We start from the raw sequence: 27,065 nt of genomic DNA on the forward strand, positions 1-27,065 counted from the left end.
ACTTTATTATGGTCACAGAACTGAATTTGATTGCGGACGAGGCTTGATTGTACTGGTAATTGAGCATCTGCCATTGCAGAGTTCTACAATACTCAGCTGCCTGTTTTTCGTATAGGCTTAAGATCCACAAACATTTTACCCTTTAATTCAAGCTCATTTATGGAAATGTGTAAACTTTTGCTTCTTCACTTCTCAGATAATGTCTGACTTTCCTCAAATTTCCCATAATTTTCTTGTGGTGTTGATACAGTGAAACATTTCATTTATAAAGAGAGATCCAAGATTTGCTGAATTTGAAAACATAGGCTTTCCCCCAGACACCACCACTATTTCTCCCAAAACCCCTGTGTGTGTGAGTGCGTTTGACCGCGCATGACTTTTTAACAGCACCATTTGAGGGCAAATATTGTGCTGATGAGCCCTACTAATGGCCCTGTTAAATTTGAATGAAAACAACTGCATCATTTCCAATCATTTGACTTTTCCACAAGGTTAGAATGACTTTGCTGTGTCTGTGCATCATCATCCTTGCTCGTCCTTCAACAGCTGCCTCGTAAAAGCAGCCCATATGGTGGCCATATTGACAATATCAGGTACTAAATGGCCCATCTCTAATACATTTCACTAATAGCTTGTTTTCTTGACAACCACATGAAAATGTCTTGTGTTCTTGCACAATTCTTCTCTTGGTAACACTGGGCTCTTTCATTTACTCCCACTTCTCCCAGCACCTTGACAGCAGGTAGAAATGAGTCATAAACAGACACCACTAACCATGGCCATTTGCTGTTTTACTGGGTGCTTCTGACAGTCAGTTCTGGCTCAGTGGCAGGCCGCTCAAATTAAAAAAGAAAAAAGTGCTTCATCTCTGTTGAAGACTTCGTTTTATTGTCAGCCTCCTTTCAGGAGGGTCGGTTTAACCTGTATATTTCTGAATTTGTCTCAATGTTTATTCATGATTTGTTTAAATAATTAATTATACCAGCCAGTTTACACGCTATAACTTGGATTTATGATGTCACAAAGACGTTTCTCTGAACAGTGTCGTTATACAGGTTTTACAGCAACTAGTATGCAAACTTCCAGCTTTGCTAGAAAAATACATTGTTAGAAACTCTAATTCTGGGTGATGCATAATTGTGCAACCTTAAACTTCCTTGTTGTCACCTGGAACCAAACTATGTGCAGAAAAGTTGGCCAAATAAAATTTGAAAGAGAGGACGATTATTTGATTATTTTGGACGCCTAGTAAAGTATTACAAAAGCAATATCCTTTTGTTTTAATGCATTATCTTGATTTTTCTAATTGTGCTGAATTTGTCGCCATGCATGAACATATTCCAAACATTTAGGGCAGGGTTACAAAAGAGCAGTTTTATTCCTTTGGGCTGGAGGTCAGAAATAATCATTTAATATAATAAGATTACTATGACGGCCCAAAGTGTTTCAGTTTCTCTTCTTTCAAATAGTCAACTGCCATATTTTTGAAAAAGGTTAGAAGTTAGAATCTTTTTGGCAAATGTGTCAGAGGTTCCATTAAGACTTTATTTTCCAAAAATGAGTGTCGAGACAATTACTTCATGGCTCAGGCAAGGTTACTTTTTTTGTTTCTCAGCCATCCCTTGCACATTATCCTGACACTGTAGTGTAGTGTATGTGGTTTCACGATGGATGAACAAACAGGAAATGGCAATTTTAAGGAACATTAGTAGAGCAGTTCAGACTAATATGGTTCAGTGGTTTGGGTTTCAAAACATAAAAAAAACGCACGCCGACAACTTAAGGAATGTTAACTTCAACAGAAATATTAGACAAAAACAACTAAATAGCATATTGCGTGGAGGCGAAGTCTTTGCACAATGAGTATTCAAAGAGTCCAATCTAGCTTTCAGTTTTGAAAGTTAAGCCCCTTATCAGCATAATAATAGTTGTGTGACATCAGGCCATAAAAATTACATTTGAAGAAAAGAGATTTGTTCTTGGTTTTTATTATATTGTACAGCCAGGCTGGGGAATAAGAGATTTGATTTAAATGATAATAGTGTAAATATAAAGATTCATCCAGCATTTCTGTCCATTTAAAACAAAGTATGTGCTACTTGTTACAGGCAAAGAAGGCTTTGGCCACACCTGATCCCCAAGTTTATTACAAGGACGCTGTCAGGAACACTAACACATTTCAGCAAGCCAAAACCATCATTTGACATACTTTGTCTTGCATAAAATATTCCTTGTCTCCTACAGTATAAACTGACACTGGAGTGATGGGCCTAATATCCCATGACAAACCTCAGCTCTTTCGTTCTGTGAAAACTCTCTTGGTCAACAGATGAATCAAAGACGGGGAGAGCAGATGACACTGCCAAAGACACCCAGGATTAATTTTAATATCTTTCAGACTAGAAATCAATAAGACCTACAGACAAATGGCCTGAGGATGGATGTTGCAAAGGCAAGTTGCAGCATCTAATATGAATTTCAATGACTCTTCGGTAAACCTTTTATATATGCATCATGTTGCTCCGAGTGTGTCTCAGGTTATATAAATCAGCCACCACCATCACTCATGATTTAGAGCCCAGTGCTGACTTCAGGAACAGTCCCACTTGACAGCAATGGTATAAAGGTTACTAACCAGATGTCCAGGGTAAACAACCAGGCGAACGTCTAGCACAATGGCATGAGGCATGGCATAACATCTCCACAACACATGCTCACAGAAGGTACAGTCGGCACATCAGCATTATCACATACGGCAGGTACACATCTGAGTATTTGAGAGCTGCTAATCCTGGCAAACAGCTCCCATGCTCACTCCTCTCGTTGTGAATTGCGTCACAACGTTATTTTCTTGTGTGAATTTAACGGTCAGGGATGCTAGACTATTAACGTCATCTAGCATCCCATAATGTACTCCAATCCACAATAAGCAATCATACTACTAAACAAGGCATCAGGGGAGCAATACAACCTCAGCTTCATACTGCGCGAGTAACATCAATTACCAGCACGGTGCCGCCCTGACATGCAGATGAATATTATTCTTGGCACCAAAGGTAAGAGAGAGAAGAGCAGGAGAGGGAGTACGTGTAATTGTCATGTGCCGTAATTTCCTGCTCAGGGCCTCCCACTCAGGATACAGGTGAGGTCAAATCTGCATTAAAGTGAATCCATCAGGGGCAAAGTGTGCTGAAGTAATTCTGTACAGTGTTATTCACGGTGAAGTTAAAGCAACTTGGTCCGACAGGAGACCTAATCAGATTTAACATGGTGCCGCCGGCTCCAGAAGACATCTTTGCAAATTGCATCCGTCTTTATTTTTCACAACTTGCTGTACAACACCAATAAAAAAAGAATCTAGATGGAACAGGAACTATAATCCAAAACCGCAGTGAGCACCTTAAACTTACCTCAATTTTTAGAGTCCAACTATTCACTTCAGAGATTGTGAACTCTGAATGGTTCTGTCAGAAAACAAAATACAATGCCTCTGAAGTGTTTCTACTGGAATGGTCATTTTTTTCATACATGGAGTCTGGAGAAGAAAAAAATAAAAGTGTGTTTACGCAATGTGCCATATGAGGGGGCTTCCAGAGCATTGGAAACCTACGCAAGCAAGTCAAGTAGCACAACTTGTGTTTTCAGATGGCTGCAGTTGATCTCCCAAATAGTGACATTTCTGCACAAGAGAGCTGCTCCAAGTTAAACAGGGCCCTAATGTCAAGAGGCTTTTTTTCACCATCACCAAATCCAGCTGCATCTCAGCGTTACAGACAGCTTGTTCACGGAGTGCTTTTGCCATCGTGTCCTAATGTCACACCACAGCATGGTGTTTATTGGTGGTGACTGTTGGGGCGCCTGCCTTCAGTGGCTTCTTGGCAGATGGGGAAAGCCCTTCAACTCAGTGGACAGTGTATGATTGTTTTAATGTTTTGCTAGTATTACATGTTCCAACAATAACCAAGACGAATATTAACACACTGCCATGCACATTCCTGGATATTACCAGTGCAACAAAGCTCACCATCTAGCTAAAATCTTGCCCAGTGTTATTTGCATTCCTGACAGATATTATGACATTTAATTCTTTCTGCACTTCCTGATACTAAGATGTCTTAGAATATCAATGTCACAAAAAAATAGCAGTTCCTCTCGTCTACGAGAAAAGGGATGATGGATGGATATTGGACATATGTCATAACGTTAGAAAACAAAACACCATGAAAGTAAAAGTATCGGTACCAGGTCATTTTATTTTTATATTATTTTACTTTACGTTATTTTATCTATTTATTTTATTGTTTTGTTTTGTACGTCCGGCACGCACACAGTTGGCAAGCCCATGACGTTGTCACGGCGAAGGGATAAAGTTTTGTAAAAAAAAAAAAAAAAAAAAAAAGATGGCGTCTGTTTCGGAAATGTACGATGTCAGCTGGGAAGGTAAGAAACATACAAATATAGGCTCTGCTCAAGTGTCACCTTGTTTAACTTTTACGTCATTTAGTGATTTTGTTTTGTTGCTGCAGCAGCATGGCGTTGTCTTGTCGCTCTAACAGTCTGCAATACGAGGTAGCTAATAATGCATCGTGTGAATGAGTTAGCTGTGTTAATGCTATGAGCTAACGTCTTCCGTTCATCCTCAAAGGACATAAGCAGCTGCTATTTACATTAGCTCACGATTACCGGTGTTAGTAAAGTCCAGTTTCATCGCGCAGTGAGCGATGGCTGCCTGATTTCAGACGCAACTCAAAGCCGAGAGCATGTTAGCCTGCCATTGCTAACGCCATTCCATCATTGCTTCGACGAACGTCAGTATTAGCTGCACAACAATATTTCACTGCAAACTACACATAGCATAGTAAAACATTATACACGCCAGTGACAGTAAATAAAACGACTATTCAATGGAGTTTTGTACGTCTTGCTATTGATTTAAATCTCCATTCGAGATTTGGACACGCACCGAGTAAGAGGACCAGATAAATTATGTCGAACGTTGATAGACATTAATACATAAAATGAGCCTTGCTGTGCAAATTCTGTTTTTTTTTTAAAATTATTAATGAAATGACGAATGCAACCCGTTTGGAACTCACTTTGGCAGACTTCATTTCCTTCAGAAGTAAACTACCATTGTTATAGTAATGGCAGGTAATAGTGCAGTAAGATACTTCAATTTGATAGAAAAGCCTCCATTTAAGAAAGCAGAGGCAAAGACCTCGATCATTAAGTTTCGTCCAAAGAGAAATATCAAGTTATCAACGCAGATATGAGAAATTTACAAAAGTATTTCAGGGCTGAAAGGAAATTCCACACACACTTTGATTTAACATATATCCTTACCTTACTTATGTAGATCTGGCTTAGTTGGGACATTACCAGTGTCGCTGGTACTGAAAGAAAATCAACATACACTACCGTTCAAAAGTTTAGAGTCACTTAGAAATGTCCTTATTTTGGAAAGGCCTGGTTTTTGGTGTATGGAGGCCTATTTCCAGCGAATATCGCTCCAGTGTTCTAACAGTACGATGTGTTCGCTCAACTGCGTCAGAAAACTAATTGACGATTAGAAAACCCTGCAATCATGTTAGCACAGCTGAAAACAGTTTAGCTGATTAGAGACGCTATGAAACTGACCTTCCTTTGTCTGGGTGACCCCAAACCTTTGAACCGTAGCGCATATATATATGATAAAAATTCATCAAACTTTTATACATGCACATATTGTATTATAATACATGTTGGGTCAATAATGTGTGAAATTAATTTGGTGAAACAGGCTGACAGCGGAATTAATATTTTTACCACAAAAAAATTACCATCCACCGACGTACCTGCCAAGTTGCAATATTGTAATACATTTTATACTTGTGATGTTTGTAATGTTTGTATTTGACAGTATAAGATAGAAGTCACTGAATCCAGCGTCAGAGATAGCACAGGTAGCGTCTCCCTTGAGCCGGTCCCAAGCCCGGATAAATGCAGAAGGTTGTGGCAGGAATGGCATCCGGCGTAAAACGTTGCCAGAATTAAGCATGCAATCAACCGGAAGGTTGATTTGCTGTGGCGACCCCTAACGGGACAAGCTGAAGAAGATGGAAGTCACTGAATATTTATATCATGTATAACATTTCCAAAAGTTGTACAGAAACATGTTTTCCAACAGTATTTCATTGACTTGTCATGGTTTTGGCTGGAACGGGTGGAGGAAAGTATCAGGCGTGCTCTGCGATAGAGTGTCAGTGAGGATGATGGGAAAGGTCTACAAGACAGTGGTGAGGACAGCCATGATGGACGGCTTAGAGACAGTGGTGAGGACAGCCATGATGGACGGCTTAGAGACAGCGGCTACGTTTACCTGGACACATTTGATCAGATTAAAAACCTGATCGGAATAAAAACGCTTCATGTACACACCCAAATCGGGTTAGTCTGACCCAATCAAGCTCAATCCGATCAAGATATCAAGATTCTATTCTGATCGAGAGGGGTGGTTTATACCGATTGATGATCAGATCAGGGCGTATGAAGACACTTATTCCGATGTTTCGGTACAAGCAGTCCTTACTGCGTGTGTCTGTGTACTTTCAGCTAGTTGACAAGCTGGAAGTACAGTAGCAGTATTATTGTTCAAGTATTTACTGACCCTGCTCTTCTCCGTTCGCTGGCAAGGTAGAATACAAGTGTTTCTCATGTTGACACGATATCATTTCTTGAAACAGTGTGTTGCATCTTCATTTTATAAAAAATAGGCACCGATGATACAGATTGCAACTCATGATTTAACGAATTTGTCCACAGAGATGAGAGACAAGTTGCGCAAATGGAGAGAAGAGAATTGCAGAAACAGTGAACAAATTGTGGACGTTGGTGAAGAGCTCATCAGCGAACATGCGTCTAAACTCGGTGATGACAGTAAGTGTTTCTGGAAAAACCTGACATAATTCCAGTGACCCAAGCAGTAATACACACCGAGGTCAACATAGATACCAGATACAGCATTAGTAAGAATGGGAATGAAGAACAAGTTACGCACCAGTCTTTTAATTTCCTGATCCAAACTTATAATGGATAACTTTGTCTCAAATCGAGGGATTTTAATCTGGGTTCCCCGGCTTCCTCCCACCTTCAAAAACAGCTTTGGTGAATTGATGGTGTGAGTTTGCACATGAGTGAATGTCTGTTTGTGTGTGGCCCAGCGATGTCGACGCGTCTGGAGTGTGCCTCTTGCCCGTAGCCAGCTGGGATAGGCTCCAGCAATCGATAGGAAATTGGATTATGGACATCTCAGGGTTTTATCAAACTATTTTTTTTTAGTTGCATAAAATCAATCTCATCAATTCTTCAAGATGTTGCCTTGTTCTTGTAAAATTAGCAATGATTTTTGTTTTTCACTAAAAATAACTGTCAGATATTTTATCAGTATTTTATCGTTTAATTGTAAAACTTCACACTTGTTTAAAAAAAAAAAAAAAAAAAGCAACTCCTCAGTGGATTCCATAATGAGAAGAGTAAATGTAATGAAATAGTGAAATGAATGAGAATTTCTTTGACTTAAGTCCTGAGTTATCAATTCACATCATGGAAACTTGTTTCTCTTTGGGACACTCTAAAGTCAAGTGTACGCTTCATATATATACCATAATTTAATGTTGCAGCCGACAGTGGAATGGAAAGGGTGTTAACACATTCTTTTCTGTCTGCCCCCCCCCAGTATGGATTATTTATGAGCAGGTGATGATAGCAGCTCTGGACTGCAGTCGCGATGACTTGGCGCTGGTATGTTTTTACTGCTCTTCGTCACACACCCGTACGGCAGTGGGAGAGAAACCCTCTCTTGCTGCCGTCCTTGCTTTCCAGCTTCCCCTCTGCCAGATTTGGAAATCTGATTATTTGGCCAAGTGGTACTGTACTTTGGAAAAACAATTTGCTCAGAGCTGGAGTCACAGGGTGTAGCAAATGAATGGAGAAGCACGCTTCAAGTGTTAGCAGAACTTGCCCATCTTTTATGCAGTTCAAGTACTTTTAATCATCATAGAATTTATTTAGCTTTCATGCCAGATTTCTGACTTTAAGTTGAAAATGTTCAGTATGTTTGGAGCTACAAATTCAGTTAACAGAGGATTTTTACATTTGAAACTGTTTTCATATCAGTTTATGGAGTGCATTTAAATTTGGCAAAAATGGATATTTTCAAACCAGGTGGTTTGTGTCTTTTGCGGTATCTTCTGTGGGAGCACAAGTTTAACATCCTGGATTCACATTTAACCGGTCTCTCTGTCCTGCCCACATCTTTGCAGATCTGTCTACGGCAAATGGAGAAGCAGTTTTCAGATAGCCACAGAGTGAAGCGATTATCAGGCATGAGGCTGGAAGCTTTGGAAAGGTAAGCATGGGATACCAACATCACCAGAAAAAGCACAACCTCACTGCTACGCACAGCAGTTTGGGTAGCTTGGGGGGGGGGGGGGGGTGAAGCTGCAAGCAGATCCCAAGTGGTACAACGGTCTTTGTGTGCAGTGTATGTGTTGTTGAATAGGATGTGTTTATGTTTGATCGGCATAAGCGAGGATGGGTTGAACTGGGTAGTTCTGTGGTCCTTTAGTCTGAGCTCGGGATTCCTGGGAAGGAAGTGGTCACGTCCCACTGTTATTTTGGGGGTCCCTCAAGCTTCCCCGGTTTCTATTTCTTTGTTGTAATCTCATTTTTATTTTCTTTTTTTGCTCCGCATCTCTTTTTTCTCCCTCTTTGTCCTCTCTATTTCAAGCTGTCATTATTCCCATCCTGTTTTGGTACAGAAATACTAAACAAGGCATTTCCTCGCTCTATAAATATGATATGTCACCACAATCTCAACATTTGTTTTGACTTTGAATCTACAGAATGAGAGAGGAAAGATAAATGTATTTAAAAAAATATTTTTTTCTATCAAATTTAAGCAAGGGGAATCCGGTTTCCTCTTTGACTCGCGCTCCTCACCTGGATTACCATTGCTGGTTATGCCATTCATTATATGACAGTTGAGTGATTGCTCCACTGCTGCCGGATTACATAAATGGTACGATGGGATCTAATTGGCAGCGGACGGGGTTACCCATGAGCAAGGCCCGCACCCACACACACTTGATTTTTAAATAAATAAAGCAAATCAAAGTTTCTTTCAAGCGCTTCCCTGGTGCCACCTGAAATCTCCTTAAGTGTGGCTGAATAATAAAGTGTATGTGAGGGAAGCGGCAGTGCTGGAAGTGGGGTTTCTCAGCGTTAATAGAAACCAGAGTCGCTTCTGTCTGTTGCAGGCTGTGGGCAGGACAATGTCTGATACTCGTGTTTGGCCTCTCAAGGATGTATATATAAAAAATGATGCTTTTGTGCCTGATTTGACGAGACGCGTGAAATGCACTTCCTTCCATGCCCAGATTTCTTTACCGTATGACTTGATATTTACAGCTCATAAAACGTCGCCTTTAAACATAATCATGGGGGCCCTTTCTCACAGTTTTAGAGGTGATGTGTAGGATGTTCTTGCCTATCATTTTCATACATATGTACATATTGCCGTAATATGCATTGACGAGGGCACAGTCAACTGAAACAATAAGTTAGCTACGGATTTGGGCACGTTTGAAAGGAGTAATTTGATTTTGTTTAAATCTGAATCAAGCTGGATACAATCAAATGAAAACATGTTCTTCAAAACAGTGTGCTTTGTTTGTATTGATTTCATGACTCTTTGTGAAGTGATATCACAATGTTGGCTGTGTGTCCGGCAACTTAAACTTAAGTGAGTGTTTATTTCTCCCTTTAGATCACGGCTGATTTCTGTGCTGTAATCATAGGAGCCGATGACACTGTATACAGAAACTTGATTACTTTGAGCTCTGCTTGATATCCCCGCTACCTAATTTTGCACGACGGGGGGACTGGAATCAGTTTAAAAGCCAATGTCTTTTTTTCTGTGCCTGAAGGTATGATGAGGCCAACAAGGACTATGAAGCCATTCTTCAGGAGGACCCTACCAACACGGTAAGACTGAGAAGCAAGGAAAGAAAGGGGAAATCCCTCCACTTAGCGCTCTGCTTTTCTTCACTTTGTGGTCTCAACTTCTTTTGGAGGGCTTTAAATCTGCTGAAGCACTTTGGTGTTAGCAGGGTGAGCTTGCTAAATTAAACTCCTCTTGGCCTCTGACCTCAACCACAGTACTGATCATCCCATCACCGATACAACTGAAAAGTGTTTAAGGCTGGGTGGGTGTGGGGTGATTCATGGCCTTAGTCAGTGGCAGGCATGTTTGGTGGATGTAAATTGTAAATAAAGGTCTGGCCTTTGAAGATGGTGATTTACTGGACCCTGCAGACCCCCACTCTAACCAGAGCTCCTGTGTGACCTTCAACATTGTTGTCTACTGCTTCAGGTGCAAAGGCTTCCATTGTGCTGTGCTGTTAATACAGACGAGTTCAAAATAGCCCTTCTGAAATGCTCTCTCTTTCCTATATTCTCTTTTCAATTTACTATTTATCTGTCAAGTGATTAGCCAAAATGTCTAGCCAGTGTTCTGTCGATTCAAGACCACCAGCACAAAATATAATGTACCTGCAGGTAATTGCTTCCATGAGGACATGTGGCCATACAAGAAAATAAATCTTATGAAAGGGCTTCAAAAGAAACCATGTCTTTAATTATTTAACTCTCATTCTTCACCCCAAAAGACGTTCAAAAAACATTGTCATGCTTAAATATGAATCTCTATCGCTTTACATTAAACCTTTTCTCAGACAGCGCAAAGACATTTGTACTCTGGATGCCTTGCATGTCTTATTGTCAATTCTGTGCTTTGTGATTCGCCCCATCCTAACCGACTCTCACGGTGGCAGAGAGGAATCACATCTTTATCTGAACACAGTTGCTGCCTCGCACGTGTCCCTCCCAACTTCACTTTGTCAAAACCATGCCTGTGTATTTTATGCTTCTGATACTGCTGGGAGTTTGTATGTAAAATGGACACGTTGGCCTTTAAAACAAGGGACTGGACTGTTTTCATGGGCAGCTCCCCTCCAGAGTCCATAATGTTTCAATTTAAGAGCGGTTGAGTAACAAGATATGCGTCTTTATAAGGCAAGAGGGAGGTGAAATGTCACAACAAAAAGTTTTATAAGTTTGACTGAGCAGCTGCGTATAGAAGTGCGAGCTGAATAAAGAAAATAGAGTCCACTAAATGCGGATGCTCTCAGAAATGCTTATGCTGCCTAAACAAACCTCTGGTATCATCTGTGATATAATTATGAAATATCTTTATTCATACCATGGCTGACAGAAAAGACACTGGGATGGTTGCATTCAACTTTGAAAAGAATTTGTTCCATGCATGTTGTCCAAAATAAGATTGAAGTAAAAGCCACAAGTCAAGTTATTTCTTGTAAGACTGTCATTTTCATATACAAAATGGGTTTTGCTCCGGCAAAATGTATGTTTAAGTAATTTGTTTAATCTGCGACAAATTTATTCGCATTATCCACTGTTTTGACAATGGGAGTTGCAATTTCATTGAATCCCAGGAACTTCCCCTGACATGTCACATGGCACAGATCTTCTGGGGATTCCAGGGACAACCTCGGAAAGGGCCTGGTCTGTTTCCTGGCCGCTGCGTGCTGGATACTGCCACCAAAGCGAGGAGGCTGTCAGTCAAACTCAGGGCTGGGAATGGAAGAAAATAGAAAAATAGGTCTTCTGTGCCTGGGATTTTAACCTTAAGCCTTTTTCCCACAATCCTTGTCTGGAATGTCACGGTTTTAGTGTTGGAGGGAGGGGTGGTAATATACTGACATTGTTCGGGTCACCTGCCTTTGAGTGAGTGCCATCTCCGCTTTACATATTTGCACACATGCTCTGGAGAATCAGACACGGGATGGGCCTGAAGATGGCGGAAAATTGTCGACCACAAGGAAGACTTGTGAGGCATCCCAGCATGCGAAGCAGAGATTGGAAACTGAGCTGTTGTAATAACAGGCTGCGGAATAGATGTGGTACCCATTAACCAAAATTGTTGAATCAACAAAAATTGCTCAATATTTTTTCTTTTTGCCATGGTAGTGTCCAAAAAGTGTTTCAAACTCTTTGCTCTTCAATTGCTTGCTATGTTCCAATACCTACAGCAATGATCTGGCAAAATTATTGTCTGCGTGCACAAATGCATTTCTTTCCACCTTTTAATTTCTTCTTCTGAGTATTTTAGATTATGCAGTGTCCACAATATTTACATGCAAAATTGTGCTGATCCATTCCTTTTTTTTTTAGATGTCAAGTTGTCTTAGTCAGTGCGTTAATACTGAATTACTGTGCTTTCTTTTCACCCTAATTGTTTAACATAGAACGATAGTATTTCTTAAATAAGCCACTGAGGTCTCATAGATGCCTCCTGAGGTTGAGTCACGACAAGATTCTATTTCTGTGGGTGAAATCATTTGAAACTTAAAACCCCGGTTAAGAATTCCTGACAGCAAAAATGAAAGTATTTTCATAAAATTAAGAAAATATTTCGTCTTGTCTGAGTAAAATTGAAAACAGCCTTCTTTGTTGCTATGTACAGACCTAAACAAACCTTTACGAGCGTTATGAAGCTCATCTTTTTCTGAATTTATCTTTCACTCCCCCCCCCACATTTGTAGCGTGTGCTTGGTGTGCCACCCTCGTTGCAGTGTTTATTATTATAATGAAGGAAGGTTGCAGCAAAGAGCCAAGAGTGATGTAAATTATCTAGTTCTCCCTCCTAATGTCTCCTCAGTGCGCTAATTAAAAAGGAATCATGATAACAGAGGGACCGGTCCCACTGCCAGCTTTTCTGGATCATTAGTTAGAGAAAGGATGAGAGAGAAGTGTTTGGAATTGCTTCTCGTTTAATAAAGTGCTGTGTGACTCTGGGCTACCATCTTCCATGTGCTTCTTTGAGCCTTAAGTGGTTCTTTATCTGCGGAATTAAAGAAAAGCATGAAGAAAAGAGGTTGGTGGGGTAGGAATGCACAAGTACAAAAATCCATCCAGATTCCTGTTGTGTTCATTTAAAAAAAAAAAAAAATCCCCCCTGCAAAAAAATTCTCTGTTGATTGATAAGTGGATTTCTTGTGATGGTGGTGTCAGAAAAAGCCCAAATTTACAGCCCCCTAGTCATGACTCATGCACAGACCTCAATGGCTTTGGCTATAAGTGCAGGAAAGGAAGCCCTGCTCAGTCAAGGGCCTGCCCATAAATTAAATATGCAGTGGCAGGCCAGTCCACTTCTAATGGAGCAACAGCCTCCTGTTAAGGTTTTCACTTGCTATGAAAAGGAGAGGGGTTAGCGGGAGTAAAACATTTGGAAACTCAGCAGATGCAGTAATATTTGCTAAATCAGATTGATGAGAATCTAATCCACTTTAGGGTCGCTTAAACATCAAACGAAACAGGAAGCTATTCTCAGCTGATGTAAGTCAGGATGGTGCAGCACTTAACGTATGGCCACTTCAACAGAGAGACAGCAGTTAGCGCTTTGGGGAGCGTGCCATTTCCCCCAGTTATGTAGGTGATGACTCATTACTTTATCACAACCACTGGGGTCATTCTAACACCTTAACAGTGACTTGTGCATGTCCTCCTGTTGGACACGGCTACTAACTTTCTGCAGTTATGTCTCTGGAGGGCTGCGTTTATTAAAATATGCTGAAACAAATACGTTAACCCTGCCCTGCGATAAACTTGCGAGTCATCAGCTGGGATCGGATCCAGCATAAATCCATGACCTGGATCTGGAAAAGCCGCTGAAGACAAAACAAGTACTGATTGTGTCGCCGTCAAGGAAATGAATGAAAGTTAACCGAAGTGTAAAAAATGTCAGCGGTTTGAATTTTTTAGAAATGATTTGATTCCCTGAAAATGATAATGAATGTGCACATTGGAATTCACACCCCTTATGTTTTCTCATTCCCCCCCCCCCCCCGGACAAGCACTGAAAGATTTGCTAATCCTGTTTACGCTCTTCTCTGCAGGCAGCGAGGAAACGCAAGATCTCCATATTGAAGGCCCAGGGGAAGAGCACTGAAGCCATCCGGGAGCTGAATGAGTATCTGGAGCAGTACGTATTCCTTCAAGACCCCCCGCCTCCCCTGGATTTCTTTTTGATTAAAAACACAATGTGCTTTCAGTTGGGCGGCCACAGCTTGTGTGCCAAATGCCAGCAAACTCCTCTTCCTACCTTCAAAGCGGCTTTTCTGTCATTCTTGTTGTAATACTGGGGCGACGGTGGCGCAGGTGGTGAGCGGGTCGTCCTATGATCGATAGGTCGGCCGGTCGAATCCCACTGTTGTTGCACACTGCCATTGTGTCCTCGGGCAAGGCACTTCTCCCACATTGCCTGTGTGAATGTAGTGAGCGGTCAGGAGGGCAGCCAAAATAGTAGTTTACCACCACCATGTAAGGAGCGGATGAATAATGCCACGTAAAGCATCTTTGAGTGTCCAGGAAAGCGCCATTTAAAACCAAAACCGATTACTGCATTGACTATTTTACAATTGTTGTAATGAATTGATAAAACTTACTTTGTGTTTACAGGTTTGTTGGCGACCAAGAAGCTTGGCACGAGTTGTCAGAGCTCTACATCAACGAACATGAGTAATGCATTTTGATCATTCAAGTAGTAGTTTGAGTTTAGGAGTTGCAGTTTTCTGTATATGTCATGTAACATGACATATTTTGAATTATTATCACTTGGGATAAAACTTGCAAATGATTTGCCTTCACTATCAAGTGTGAGTACCGGTATAACAAAGTATTTGCCTTTCTGCATTCAAGCATCCACCCAGGAATACTGCACACTTTATGGTTGTACTGTGTTTTCAAATAGAAGTATTACAATACTTATAAGCAAACTAACCCTGCCATGGGTTGAAGTGTGATTTTTAAAAAGGAATAAAATAATTCATCCTGTCTCACAACTAATTAGTAAGCATCCAGGGGCATTCATTTCAAAGCAGTAAGTTTGGAAAAACTGTGAAAATAAGACAGCAATTGTTAATATTTCAGCAATGGGGGAGGAATATATTCAGCTGATTGTGTAAACATTAAACAAACATTAGGTAGACACTCTTTTTGTTAGAAATGATTGAATCCAAAAATAATATTTTTCCTCAGATCATTCATAACGTGTGTTTTTTTTATGTTGGGGCAACAAATTTATATTAATATATATTTAGTAAAAAAAAAAAAAAAGAGCAAACCTCAGCTGGAGATTGTTCCAAATGTGCTTCAGAGTAAATTATTCCTTGTGAAGTGAATGTTTATGGTGCGTCTGCTAAGTGAGAAGTTGTTTGCCTTAACTGATAGAGCTTTGTCTTGAGAGTCCTCCTGAGACTCTGGAATCTGCTTCTATGAAGGCAGCCATGTACTGAAAGCATGCCTTTCACATTGGTCGTCCCATCAGACTGATGGCTTGATCTCTCCAGGGCTGTTGGAAGGCTACAATGGAAGGCGTTGAGATGCCGAGCTCAGTCAGGGGTCTGAATGGAGCCCTGTCTGTTTGTCACAGAAGAGTTGTTTAATAGGATTTTGGTCCTAAGCCCCCTGTTTTACATACCAGTGCAGACAAGCTCCATGGCTTCCCACTGATATCTCAGTTGTCAAGGAGAATTGCAAGACAGGCAAGAGCAGTTTTGGGGAAAATCCTTTTACTTGTGTCACTTTTTAACACTCCTTAATTGTCTGGGGTGCAGACGTGAGTGAAGCAGCAAACTGTGTGTGTGTATATATATATATATACACTACTGTACTTTTGTAATCAATGTTCTCCACTTCACCCTGTCCTTTGCATCGTCCTCCCCAACACCAGCCACTTTCATGTCCTCCCTCACTACGTCCATGTATCTTCTCCTGGGTCGACCTCTAACCCTGTTCCCTGGCAGTTCCATCCTCAGCAGCCGTCTCCCATCTCCGCCGCTTCAAGCTCAGCCTCCTGATTTTTTCCTAAGAATATAATACGTGCACACACACACACACACACATATATATATATATATATGCACAAGGAGTCGTCGATTTATGACCACAATTAGTTGCAAGGGTTTTTTTTGTAAGACGATTTGGTAGAAAGTCGGCCTGTGTTAAAATACGGAAGGTATATTATGATGTGTCATGATTCTGTCAATGAAGAGTAGAAAGAGACAATTTCCTCCCGGTAGACATCGTGGGTGAGACTACAGAAACTGTCGTACACTCGAGTCGCTCGGTCGCGTTCCGGTATGTCGTACAAACACGTAAACACGTAAACAGATAAACAAAACGGAGCAGTGCGGTCGAACTGTCGTCAGCCGCATAGGTCGACGACCCCCTGTATGTGTGTGTGTGTGTGTGTGCGTGCGCATGCACATGATGACTCTCAGGTTGCTCTGGGGCGAGGGCACCAGCAGCAGGAATGTGCAGTGGTGAGAGGAGTCCTTATTGGATATTTCATGCTTTTGTCTGGCAGGCTTTATTGCTCTAGTAGCCAGAGGAAATCCAGGGGTGGGCGGATTATCTTCCATTTTATCCCAACACTTCTAATATCACACCAGTTTCTCCCACAGCCCCTTATCTACAGGCGTGTCAATTTCTTTTCTTTGTTTCCTTTATTTTGGGTTACAAACTCAGTTTCCCTTCCTCCTCCTCTTCCGGATAGCCTGGCATTATCGCAATTCGTTTCCAGACGGACAGAGCAGGGAGGCCGAGGGGGGGCGGGGGGCGTGTGTGGATCTCTCTTGCTGTGGAATTCCCAGGAGGAGGTGGTGGCACTTTTCTTTCTCCCCCCCAGCCAGAGAAAACAGGGTGATGGAGAAGCAGGGAAGAGAAATAAACTCACATCCTCTTGCCGCGGAACACCCTGGGAGCTAAAAATAAACAAAGCAATGTACATCTGCACGGCCATGTTTGATGTCCCAGTAGGCATCACTGTTAACACATTAAAATGTAATTAATAACCTCTCGGTTGACACCGACGGTGTTTTAAAAGAAGATTTGTGTATGTCTGTTTGCGAGCATTGCACAGAGCCTCTGCTGGAATCTGCTGTTGGCTCATATTCCGACCCGTTTTATGAGACTGTTTAGCAAAATTGGACTGGTCGTCCAGAATTACAGGATAAATAGTCGGTATTTTTTTCAAAAATACTTTGCAACAGTCTGAATCCATTCTGGTATTTTATGCAGTGCGAATGTGGTAATGAAATTGAGGAAAGCCACTGCTGATTGTTTTGTCAAGCTCCAAAATAAATAGATTTGTTCAGTTTCTCGCCACAACAGCACTAAAGCGCTGCGATAGAGCGATCTCGGAGAGAAGCTGCATGTGTGATGGTGGAGTTAGGTACCTTAGAGGAAGAGAAGAAGAGGTAAGGGTTTGGAAAGGTTCTGGATGATAGCTGATAGAGCACGCCACGACCACGGCGTGCACACATCTGAAAGTCTTTAGGGAGAGGAAGTAGTAATTGTAAGCAGCCCCCAGTGTTCCAAAGCCCTCTGATCTACACTCTGCTCAGCCCCTTCCCCCCCTTTCTCTCTTTGTCCCCACCTTCCTCTTCCTTCTATGCTGTTAATTCTTTAGGCTAGTTAGTGTTGAGTGCTTTATTTTGTTTCCCTTGTTACAGGTGAAGACTTTTTTCATACTTGCTACAAATAATTCCGATAATACAGAGTCTTACAAGGGAAAATGACCTGCTCAGAAAGTGACCGTTCCCCTTAAAAAGGACAATAGGTTTTTGTTTGGATGTGCGGATTGCAGCCGATGAAGCGCCATTGTCTGTCAGCAGGCGTGCTTCTCCCTCTCCTGGCGTTTTGTGGCTTTACGTTCAATGATGCACTGTGTCTTAGCTCGTCCTGGCCCGGGCCAATGAAGGGAAAACTGTATTGGAAATGGAATGGCAGCAGATTAGTATGAGGTCAACAGCTCAGCAGTCTACTGCTGAGAAGTGATCTCATCTGAGTATAGGCACAGTGTGCCAGCTTTTACTGTAGTGCCGACCTCAAGAAGGTAGTTAACTACACATTTAAGGCTGAAAAAACATACAGACTGACAAGAGTGATCCTCAGTGTCCCCAAAGTCAGGAGAATAACCACACCAGATAGGCTTATTTACCTTTGACAGCTGTCTGGACGGAGTAACTTTACTTTTGCTCTGTAAATAAACTGCATGTCATTGAGTGGGTTTCAGAGCTCTAGTCAACATAGTACATTACATACAGTCTGATCCATGCTCCATGAAATTTTAAAAGCAGATTTATACCCATAGTGTAACTTTATTAGGCATAGATGTTGTGCAAGCAAGTCTGACACATCCACAGCTGTATCGATCGGCTCACTGCCGTCCTGTCATTTCCACAGCTACGGAAAAGCAGCGTTTTGCCTCGAGGAGCTGATGATGACCAATCCTCACAATCATTTGTACTGTGAGCAGTACGCTGAGGTGGGTAACCTGCCTGGATTTCTGTCAGCAACTATGCATTAAATGTTTGGACTCCATAAGTCACAGACACACTGGAGCAGGAGATGAAATGTTTACATGGAGTAGTCATGCATTGCTTTTTCAGATGCCATGCGTTCATTACCTGAGCTGCCCTTTCGCAGAGAGCTCACTGGCCATTTTTGATTCCTCGTCACGTAGGTGAAGTACACGCAGGGAGGCCTGGAGAACCTGGAGCTGTCCAGAAAATATTTTGCTCAGGCGCTGAGGCTGAACAACAGAAACATGAGGGCATTGTTTGGCCTGTACATGGTGAGTACTGCTTTGCACGGAGGGATGGATGGATTGCTAGATAGATAGAGAGAGAGAGAGAGAGAGAAAAACAGTTGAATCTTTTTTATAACTTGGTGGTTTGTCAAGGTTGAAGCTGGCCACTGAATATGTCAAGCATGACTATACTTGTGTGTTTTTTCTTTTTTTTTGGGGGGGGGGGTTGCAAAGAAGGGGCTCTTAGACAGGTCAGCTCACTGCTGACTCAGACGGTGAACTCCAGCTTCTGAAAAGTCTGCCCCTCTGGAGCGCTTTATTTTCATAAATAAAGTAGTCATTGAGTAAAAAAATAAGACGGGGAGAGCGAGAGAGAGAGAGAGAGAGCAGCACAACAAGATTTTGTCGCTGTCAAATTATCCAACCAGGTGAAAATGTGATCGTAGTCTTGGCCCAACAACCCTTTCAGCTGCATATTTGTTTAAACAGGATGTTGTCTGCTAGTGCCAATGCATCATGTGCAAGTGAGACTCGACATAAAAACACAAACAAAGTGCTGCAAGGCAGTAAAATAAGGCGAGGGGAAGCACGGTCAGAGAGTCCTGGTGTTTTCCTGCTTGCTGCACCGGGAGACCTCAGGCACTCCGAACACCTCACAGCAGCCCCATACCCTCTGGAAGCGCTCTGAGGTGTAGCGTACAGGAGGAGCAGGGCAGTGTCAAAGCAAGCAATCACATCTGCTAACTCTCACGTTGGTCTGGACACTGAACAGGCCCTCTGCGGTTTCCTGACAAGTCCTCCACCAACACTTGGTTCTCTAATGGATACTTCAGATGGGAGTTTCTATCAGTCACAGGTCTGTCGTAGGAGTCTGTTTCGGAGATTGTTAGATAATCTCAGTGGTCTAGGTCTTGACAGGTGCGAGAAGTTCAGTGAAAGGGCAAGAAACTTTCACTGTCTCCTGGTGTGTGAGTCACTCCGACAGAGGGACCTGGTAGCACGACCCACAGTCAGGTTGTGGGCTTGTTCCTCATCACACTTGTGTGGGGATTCCCCGCAATAATGTTGCACACTGTTCTTCTCTCGAGGTTGGCATAATTTAAATTTATGTTTCTCTTGAGATTAAACAAAAAAGGAAAATGCATACACGAGAATATACCGAAGCCAAGCCATTTGATCTAAAAAGAAAACATGACTAGGTTGATTGGTGTGCAGTTAAGGTTTCAGTGGACTGGTTGGAACGGCTTTGAAGCACATGCAGGGTAAGATCTTTGGGGTTTGCTGTGTGGAGATGATGGCAGGAACATGGGAAAGACATGGGATTTGCGGTTCATGGGAAGATGTAGGGGCAGGCAGAGATCGTGATTCATACAGAGTTCCTCGCTGTTCACTGTTTTCTTATTTCTTATTTATTTTGGAAGACATACAGCATCCTTTCATCATTTTGAATCGATGGCGTTTGAGATATTATGCCCCTTTTAAGTTACAATTTACATATGTAGCGTTAAAACAGTGACCCCCCCCATAAATGATTACGCCTGTGCCATGGGGCCGAAGTCTGTTTTTACTCTTCATTCTGCCACAATGATTAGTAGGCGGGTGAATGGTAAGAGTGGTTGCACATTCATCTCAATGACCCTTTTATTGCTGTTTTGATATGACAACGTCCCTTTTTTTTTCTTTTTTCTTCTTTCTTCTAGTCTGCAAGTCACATTGCTGCCAGTCCAAAAGTTAGTGCCAAGGTGAAGAAGGACAATATGAAGTACGCTGCCTGGGCTGCCACTCAGATAAATAGAGCCTATAAGGTTAGTCGTATATGGGTTTGGTCATGCTTGATAATTAATTACGCTTCAGTATGTTTATTGGTATGCAAACTAAACTTCTAGCTATAATAAACTTTACATCCCTATTATTCACCAACCATAATTAGATATCTGTGCCTTTTAACATTTAGATTTTGCTGTGTGAAGATGATTTTAAGGTGAGGCTTAGTTTGTGGTTTTCTCTCCAGTCATAATCTTAGCAGTATGTCAGGGGGCATGTCCCCTTCACATGAATCCTATTAGTTCTTGCCCTGTTTCTTCTACTGCAAAATATTGTTTACTTTTTCCCCCTCATCCCCCTTCATTCCACCAGACGATGAAAACCGCCAGTCATGTTATCTTAAATGTCCTCTGTTATTTTCTAGCACAGATATGTTTTAGATATTTGCACACAATATCCTGACATCCAGAAATCCCCTTATTTGAATAATTTGTGAAAGAATTCACCACCGCCAAGCGACCCTCAATTGGACAGGAGCCATAAAGGATGCAGTGTTTTCACAGCCGTGGTGTCATTTGGTCGGTCTCGGTATGTTTAATGTTGTTGTGTTGATTTAAGGCTGCAGCCTCAGCTCAGACTTTATTCCACACCCTGGTTTCACAGATGAACTTCACACAGAGGTGGAAGCTGATTCTCTGGAGTTAACAATCGTTGGCCTTTTAAGTGAATTTATCCACTAAATTCATCAGCTTAATTATAAACTTACGTATTACGTATTTAAAGAATTCAAATATCTTCCCCAATAGACTTCCCTGAACTGAAATGTGATTAACAGGGACAACTTTGAGGAACCTAAGAGGAGATGGTGTAAACGTTGTGACTGAGTTATTACCATACGGAGAGGTAAAGAGTAGTGGTATAAGTGTGTACATGTGTGCAGAGGGGAAAAAGTGAGGAGCTGTTCACATGGTATCACTAAAATTATTTATGCGCTGTCATGGTAACCCACACATAAAAACATTTTCAAAAGACATCTTATTCCCAATGTGGGCCAAATGTGTTGCTTATTTAGGCATCAATAGTTAAACATGTAATATGTGGTTCTTTGCTCAGCGTGTGTGTGGGTCCTTTTGAGAGAGAGGCTTCCTGCTGAGCCTCTACAGACTTTGTCTCACCGCACTCAAAGACACATTTCACATCTCGAGACACGTCCGGGGCCTCTGTTGGAAATAAAAGTGCGTTTGTGAGTCACGGCGAATGGCTGTACTCTTTTGCCGCTTTTGTAGAACTGCCATTGACACCCTTTAAGCCTTTACTTGTTCCTCTAGCTTTGAGTTAGTGTGGGATGGACTGTCATGTCTGAAGAGGTTCAGCCGGTTTTGTTTAAGTTAACACTTAATGTGTCAGAAGATATAAATCTCCTTGATAAAAATAAAAATGTAGGGGTGGTTTGGTCAACCAAATTAGTCAATCAGATGTCTCGATTTATGTCACGTCCACCCTAACTGCACTTTGATCAGTGTACTCACTGACCTTGCTGCGCGGTATCAGAGTCTTTGATCCCACCATGGGACAAGATGAATATCTCAAACTGTTAACTTAGAATCATAAATCAAAGGCCATCAAAAGGGAAAGAGCCGAAGTGTGAAAAAGAAATATTTGGGGGGTACAGTGTCAAAATGTGAAGAAAGTAAGTAAAGGGTCTCGGGCAGGGGTCGGTAACCTTTTTCATGACTCGTGCCACTTTACAATATATTCAAGCCCAAAGTGCCAGCACTGACTACTTTAATAAAATCTGTTTTTGCAGTGTTTAAACATGTTCACTTAACCATAAAGGGCCTTATGTAACGGATGTATGCACATCTATAAATCAGTGTTGTGTAGGACACACAAAACTTGCAGGCACGAAGAAGCAGCAGCAGTTTGGTGGGATCTCTGTCCTTGTTTATTGTGGCTCAGATGTGCGATGTCTGGCTTGTAGGTGGATTCAATTTTTTCTGTGATATTGGCTGTAACTGAGTATTCCTTATAAGTGATGGGTCCAAAGAAAGCGAGTGATCAGGATGGGAGTGAGAAGAAAAGACGCACGATGACGATGGAGATTAAGCATGAAATCAACGTGACCGAGGTGTCCGCGTCAGGGATTTGGCACGGCAGTACGAGGGGAGCACATCATCGATACATACGATCCTCAAACAGAAGGATGCTATCAAGAACACAAGGCCTTCCAAAGGCAGAACTATTATGTCTGAGTTCACGTAACGTAAGGGTACATAAAGTTACAGTTGGGCTGTGGATGTGCAGGATGTGTATGGCGGCCTGGCACGAGGCCTTCAAACACATCTACAAGTGCACATGTGCACTTGTAGATGTGTTTGTGGTTGCTGTAGGAGACAAGTTGAATGACAAGGTGTAAGGTTGCCTCCTTTATTTTTTCACTCCTCACCTCCACTTAAATGAGACCTTTTAATGGGGAGCAGCGGTGCGGGCCCCTGTTAAAGTGCCGCAGGCTGCTGTGTGCTTGTGCTTGCTGATTGATGTCCCCTTTAAAGCGTTGCTCGTGTCAGTCGTCCACTTTTATTAGGCCTCAGTACCTGGTGATTGTCATACTTCTGTGAGAGGTGAGCACAAGTGGCAGCAAATGTCAGCAAGAAGTCATGACTGACTGGGGTTCATTTGGGGGGGGGGATCGAAACAAAAAAAAAATGATTACACAGGTGAAGTTTTTTGACTTGACCTGGAGATGCATCAGTTGGGTTCTGGGTGCTTCAAAGCAGCACAACATGGCCTGCCTTCCTGCCCTTCTGAACAGATTCTCTGATTCGCTCTTCTGTCATGGGCCACGAGCCCCCATTGTGTCATGACTATTATTGGATGCTCTAAATAGATATGAAGCTGTCTGGTCTGCTTCAACTATTGTAGAACAGGGCAGGAGTTAATGTGGTGGTCTCACCTCAGGCTGAGGAGATAATTGACTACTGGACCCAGGGTAATGACGCATTCGGCAGCAAGTCACTGAAATGCAGTGATCATTTTAGCTACAAGGCAGGACACACATGGACACAGGCTAAATCTTGAAGAATGAGTCACACTTGGAAATTGCATAGCCAATTACACACCTGAGCACGTTACCCTCTCTAGCTCAGTGTTTGGCAAAAGGGGAAAGGAATTCAAGTTTTGCCATGGAATTACCTTAAAGGCTCAGTTTAGGCTGCATTTCCTGCTTGAAGATGTCTGAGCAGAGCCAAAGGTTGAAAGAATAAATGCCATATGGCGTAAAATGCTTTGCTGTATTCTGAACACAGGGTTAAGTGTTTATGAGTTATTCGGCAAACAGAATGTGTGGGAGGGGCTGAATGTGGTTTTGGAATAAGGCCAAGATGCTCTTATTGAGGACCTAAGGCTCATAACATTTCTTCAGACAAGCATGTTTCGAATAGAAGTTGTGTTTCCAATGGTTGTGTGTGCGTTTGTCTGAACAAGACGAGTTTAATTTTGGCTACCTTTTCAATGTGTGTTCTACTCACAGGTGAATTGGACTGCTTTATGTATAGGCAGACCTCGTTACTGGTATCTTTTCAATTGCAAGGCCGTTATCGAAAAATATCTTTTAGTTGCATTGTCGGGAAAGAAAGTTAGAAAGGCATTGAAGAGGATGAAGAATGGGAAGGCAGTTGGCCCGGATGACATACCTATGGAGGTATGGAAGTGTCTAGGAGAGGTGGTTGTGGGGTTGTTTAATACAGTCCTAGAGGAGGAGAAGATGCCAGAGGAATGGAAGAGAAGTTTTCTGGTGCCCATTTTCAAGAAGGGAGACGTACAGAGTTGTGGAGACTATCATATACTGATGATAAATAAATACAATTTGATCCCAAAGCCCAGTGATACTAAAATCCCCAAAAATATAAATATGAATACACAATTCAATATACAAGATGGATATAAAACAGGAGCAGCATGGGCGGGGCTCTTTAAACTCCATTTTTGTTTTCTCGAATACTGACTTGTTTGACTACCGAGGTTCCACTGTAGTACCAAAATCCTGAATTTGATTAAACTCACATATGTGATGTTTGGGGTGTAAAGTGTCCTTTTGAATAATTCCCAAATAAATGTATAGAGATTTATGTCTATGTATAACTGCAGGTGCAGTGAGGTTAATTAGTCTGACCCTTTATTATGTCCCTGCTCCCATGCCCAAGGTGAAGGAAGCTGTCTCCGTGGTAATTTATGAGGGGGTGCCTTATCTGTGACGAAGTTTAATTTGTTAGCTAAATATGTCTCTGTGTGCATGCGTGAGTAGCCCTGGATTATACTTTGATTGGATTATAATTTGCGGCCCTTTGGACACAGTGCAGAAGTTAGCACGACATACCGGAGGCTGTAGAGGCCAGTTAATCATGTGGGTCAGTCTTGGAGGCCTTACACACACACACACACACACACACACACACACACACGCACAGAAGTAAAATTGTACTTATGCTGCAGCATTCAAACATTCGTTTTTTCTTCTTTTCTTTTTGAAACCAAATCATTTTAACGACGACTGTTGCTTTTCTGATCGTTTTCCCCTTCCAGCTTGCAAACTCGTGTTTTTTGAAGTGTTTAGAGTGAATTAATGCTCTCTAATGTTCTCTCTTCTTGTCCCCTCTGTGACATACAGCTGGCTGGTCGCGGTACTAAGGAGAGCAAGGGCTCCATGAAGACGGTGGAGGAGATGCTGGAGTCCATGCAGATTACCATGTCCTAGATGACCTCACCTGTGCTGTCCCCCTTCCACTTGGAGTGACGTGGCAGCTTGAACAGACTAGAAATGTGACTAAAACCGGATGTTAAACAGTTTGTTTTTTTAATCGCCCTTTATCCATTATTTAATCCCATCTGGAAATGACAGCGGCAAATTCGGAGCACTAGAATTTATTTAAACAAGATATATGTTGTGTTAACCCTGCTGTGATTTCCTGCAGACCGGAGCAAATATCACTGATTAGTACATCCACATCAAGGCTACAGCTCTGTGACCATGACAGATTACAATCTGTACAGCAAATGCTTATTATAAAGATCCCACTTATCTGCACTGAGGTCCTGAAATGTTTCCATCTGGAAATGAAACATAATATCTAATAAAACTTTCTGTTTTTCTTTTGTTTAATCTTTCAAAAATGTCCAAGTTTAATGTAGGGCTGATAGCCAAGTTGAAAATACATTTTCTTAATGTTCTGCAGCAACATAGAAGCCAAGTCGTGGGTTGTTTCTTGGCTTTCCAGCTATCGTAATCATTCTGTCCCCGGCATAGACAGTTATTGGCACATTTGAGCCTGCCACAGTTAGAGCGAGAGATGTTTGCCATTGCAAAGACAACGGTCGTACCAACAAATGGCACTAAAATGGGGTACCAAGTCCCAAAGATTCCAGCTGGACCAACTTCAGCACGCTGGAGAACACCTCTGTCATTTCAGATTTGAGGATCTTAAAGATCACTGTTAGTAATGAACATGCCACAAGTTGGCAAGTGAAAGGTCTATTCCTGAATGTTGTAAATCTGATGACGGACCAGGAAGAAGGACATCTCGGCACTGAGAGGTTTCTTTTGTAGCGGAACCCTCTCGTTCCTTTGGTACTATTTAATATGAATTCATCCGTATGGCTGCCTTGCCAGTCGTTCATGCGGGGTCAGCGCCTACTTCCATTGCTTTTGTTCATTAAGTCATGGCAAGCGTCTCATAATGCCTCTCTTCACCGATGAAAAACCATTTTGAGTTTATGGCTTTATCGGTCACCTCTTAAATTGAGAGAGGTCACCAGCTCGAAGCCCAGAGTGTGTTCTCAGGCCGTTCTCTCATGCTTTTTTTAAAAAATCTTTCCTTGGTCGTTAGATGAATGTGTCTGCATTTGTTTTTGCCTCATCAATCTGTTGGAAGTCATCAAAGTTGGAAGCTGAGCGTAAACTCACTTTTACTGGATAAATGCCGAGTCTAAATGAGGCTCTTTTGGAGGATTAAATGGGGTGAAAGCTGATCTTGGCGCTCCCATTTAAATACGCCTCTACTTGCAAGGGTTTATGAAATGGTAATAAAGCTTAACAACCAGTTTGATGGGCCATCAATATGAGATCTTGGTATCCACTGCCAAGTAGACTGAGGCGATACTGCCATCTGTAGTCTGGGAGAAGAAGTAAAACCATGGACCCTAACCAGCGGCGGCACAACGCACCTGGACGTGGGCTAACTCCCCTGTGCATTGAACACCATTTAGACTTTACCTTCATGTAATGAATTTCTTGCAGGTCTGCAGGCACCTTGTGCTGAGGCCGACGGTCACATCTGCCGTGTATCAGTCATTCATTCAGATAAACATTTCCCTCGAGTTCAGCTGTGCTATCCATACGTCCTTTGCCAAGTGAAGTACAGGCTGCCCCCCCCCCCCCCCCCCCGGTCCCCACTGTCTTATTGACTGAATAAACCTCAACGTTTACACAGACCTCCATCTCCTGATAGTCGATTCGACCTTTGTCCCAAGTGTATACCTCGATGTCAGAGCTCGACCCAAAGACGGAGGAAGACAACGAGAGAAACATCTATAC

The 27,065-nt window shown here is 42.1% G+C and overlaps 1 protein-coding gene across 1 annotated transcript; it reads left to right on the top strand.

Moving 5' to 3' along the window:
• The first annotated feature begins 4,385 nt into the window (after nucleotides 1-4,385).
• LOC137914950 (ER membrane protein complex subunit 2) lies at nucleotides 4,386-25,639 on the top strand. Its single transcript, XM_068758437.1, has 11 exons — nucleotides 4,386-4,440; nucleotides 6,802-6,915; nucleotides 7,715-7,779; nucleotides 8,301-8,386; nucleotides 9,966-10,023; nucleotides 14,016-14,101; nucleotides 14,578-14,637; nucleotides 18,367-18,448; nucleotides 18,647-18,757; nucleotides 20,413-20,517; nucleotides 25,143-25,639. Exons 1-11 carry the CDS (start codon nucleotides 4,401-4,403, stop codon nucleotides 25,227-25,229), a joined length of 894 nt encoding a protein of 297 aa, XP_068614538.1. The 5' UTR covers nucleotides 4,386-4,400; the 3' UTR covers nucleotides 25,230-25,639.
• The last annotated feature ends 1,426 nt before the right edge of the window (nucleotides 25,640-27,065 follow it).

The sequence above is a fragment of the Brachionichthys hirsutus genome, unplaced genomic scaffold (assembly GCF_040956055.1).
Source record: "Brachionichthys hirsutus isolate HB-005 unplaced genomic scaffold, CSIRO-AGI_Bhir_v1 contig_473, whole genome shotgun sequence".
Taxonomy (NCBI): domain Eukaryota; kingdom Metazoa; phylum Chordata; class Actinopteri; order Lophiiformes; family Brachionichthyidae; genus Brachionichthys; species Brachionichthys hirsutus.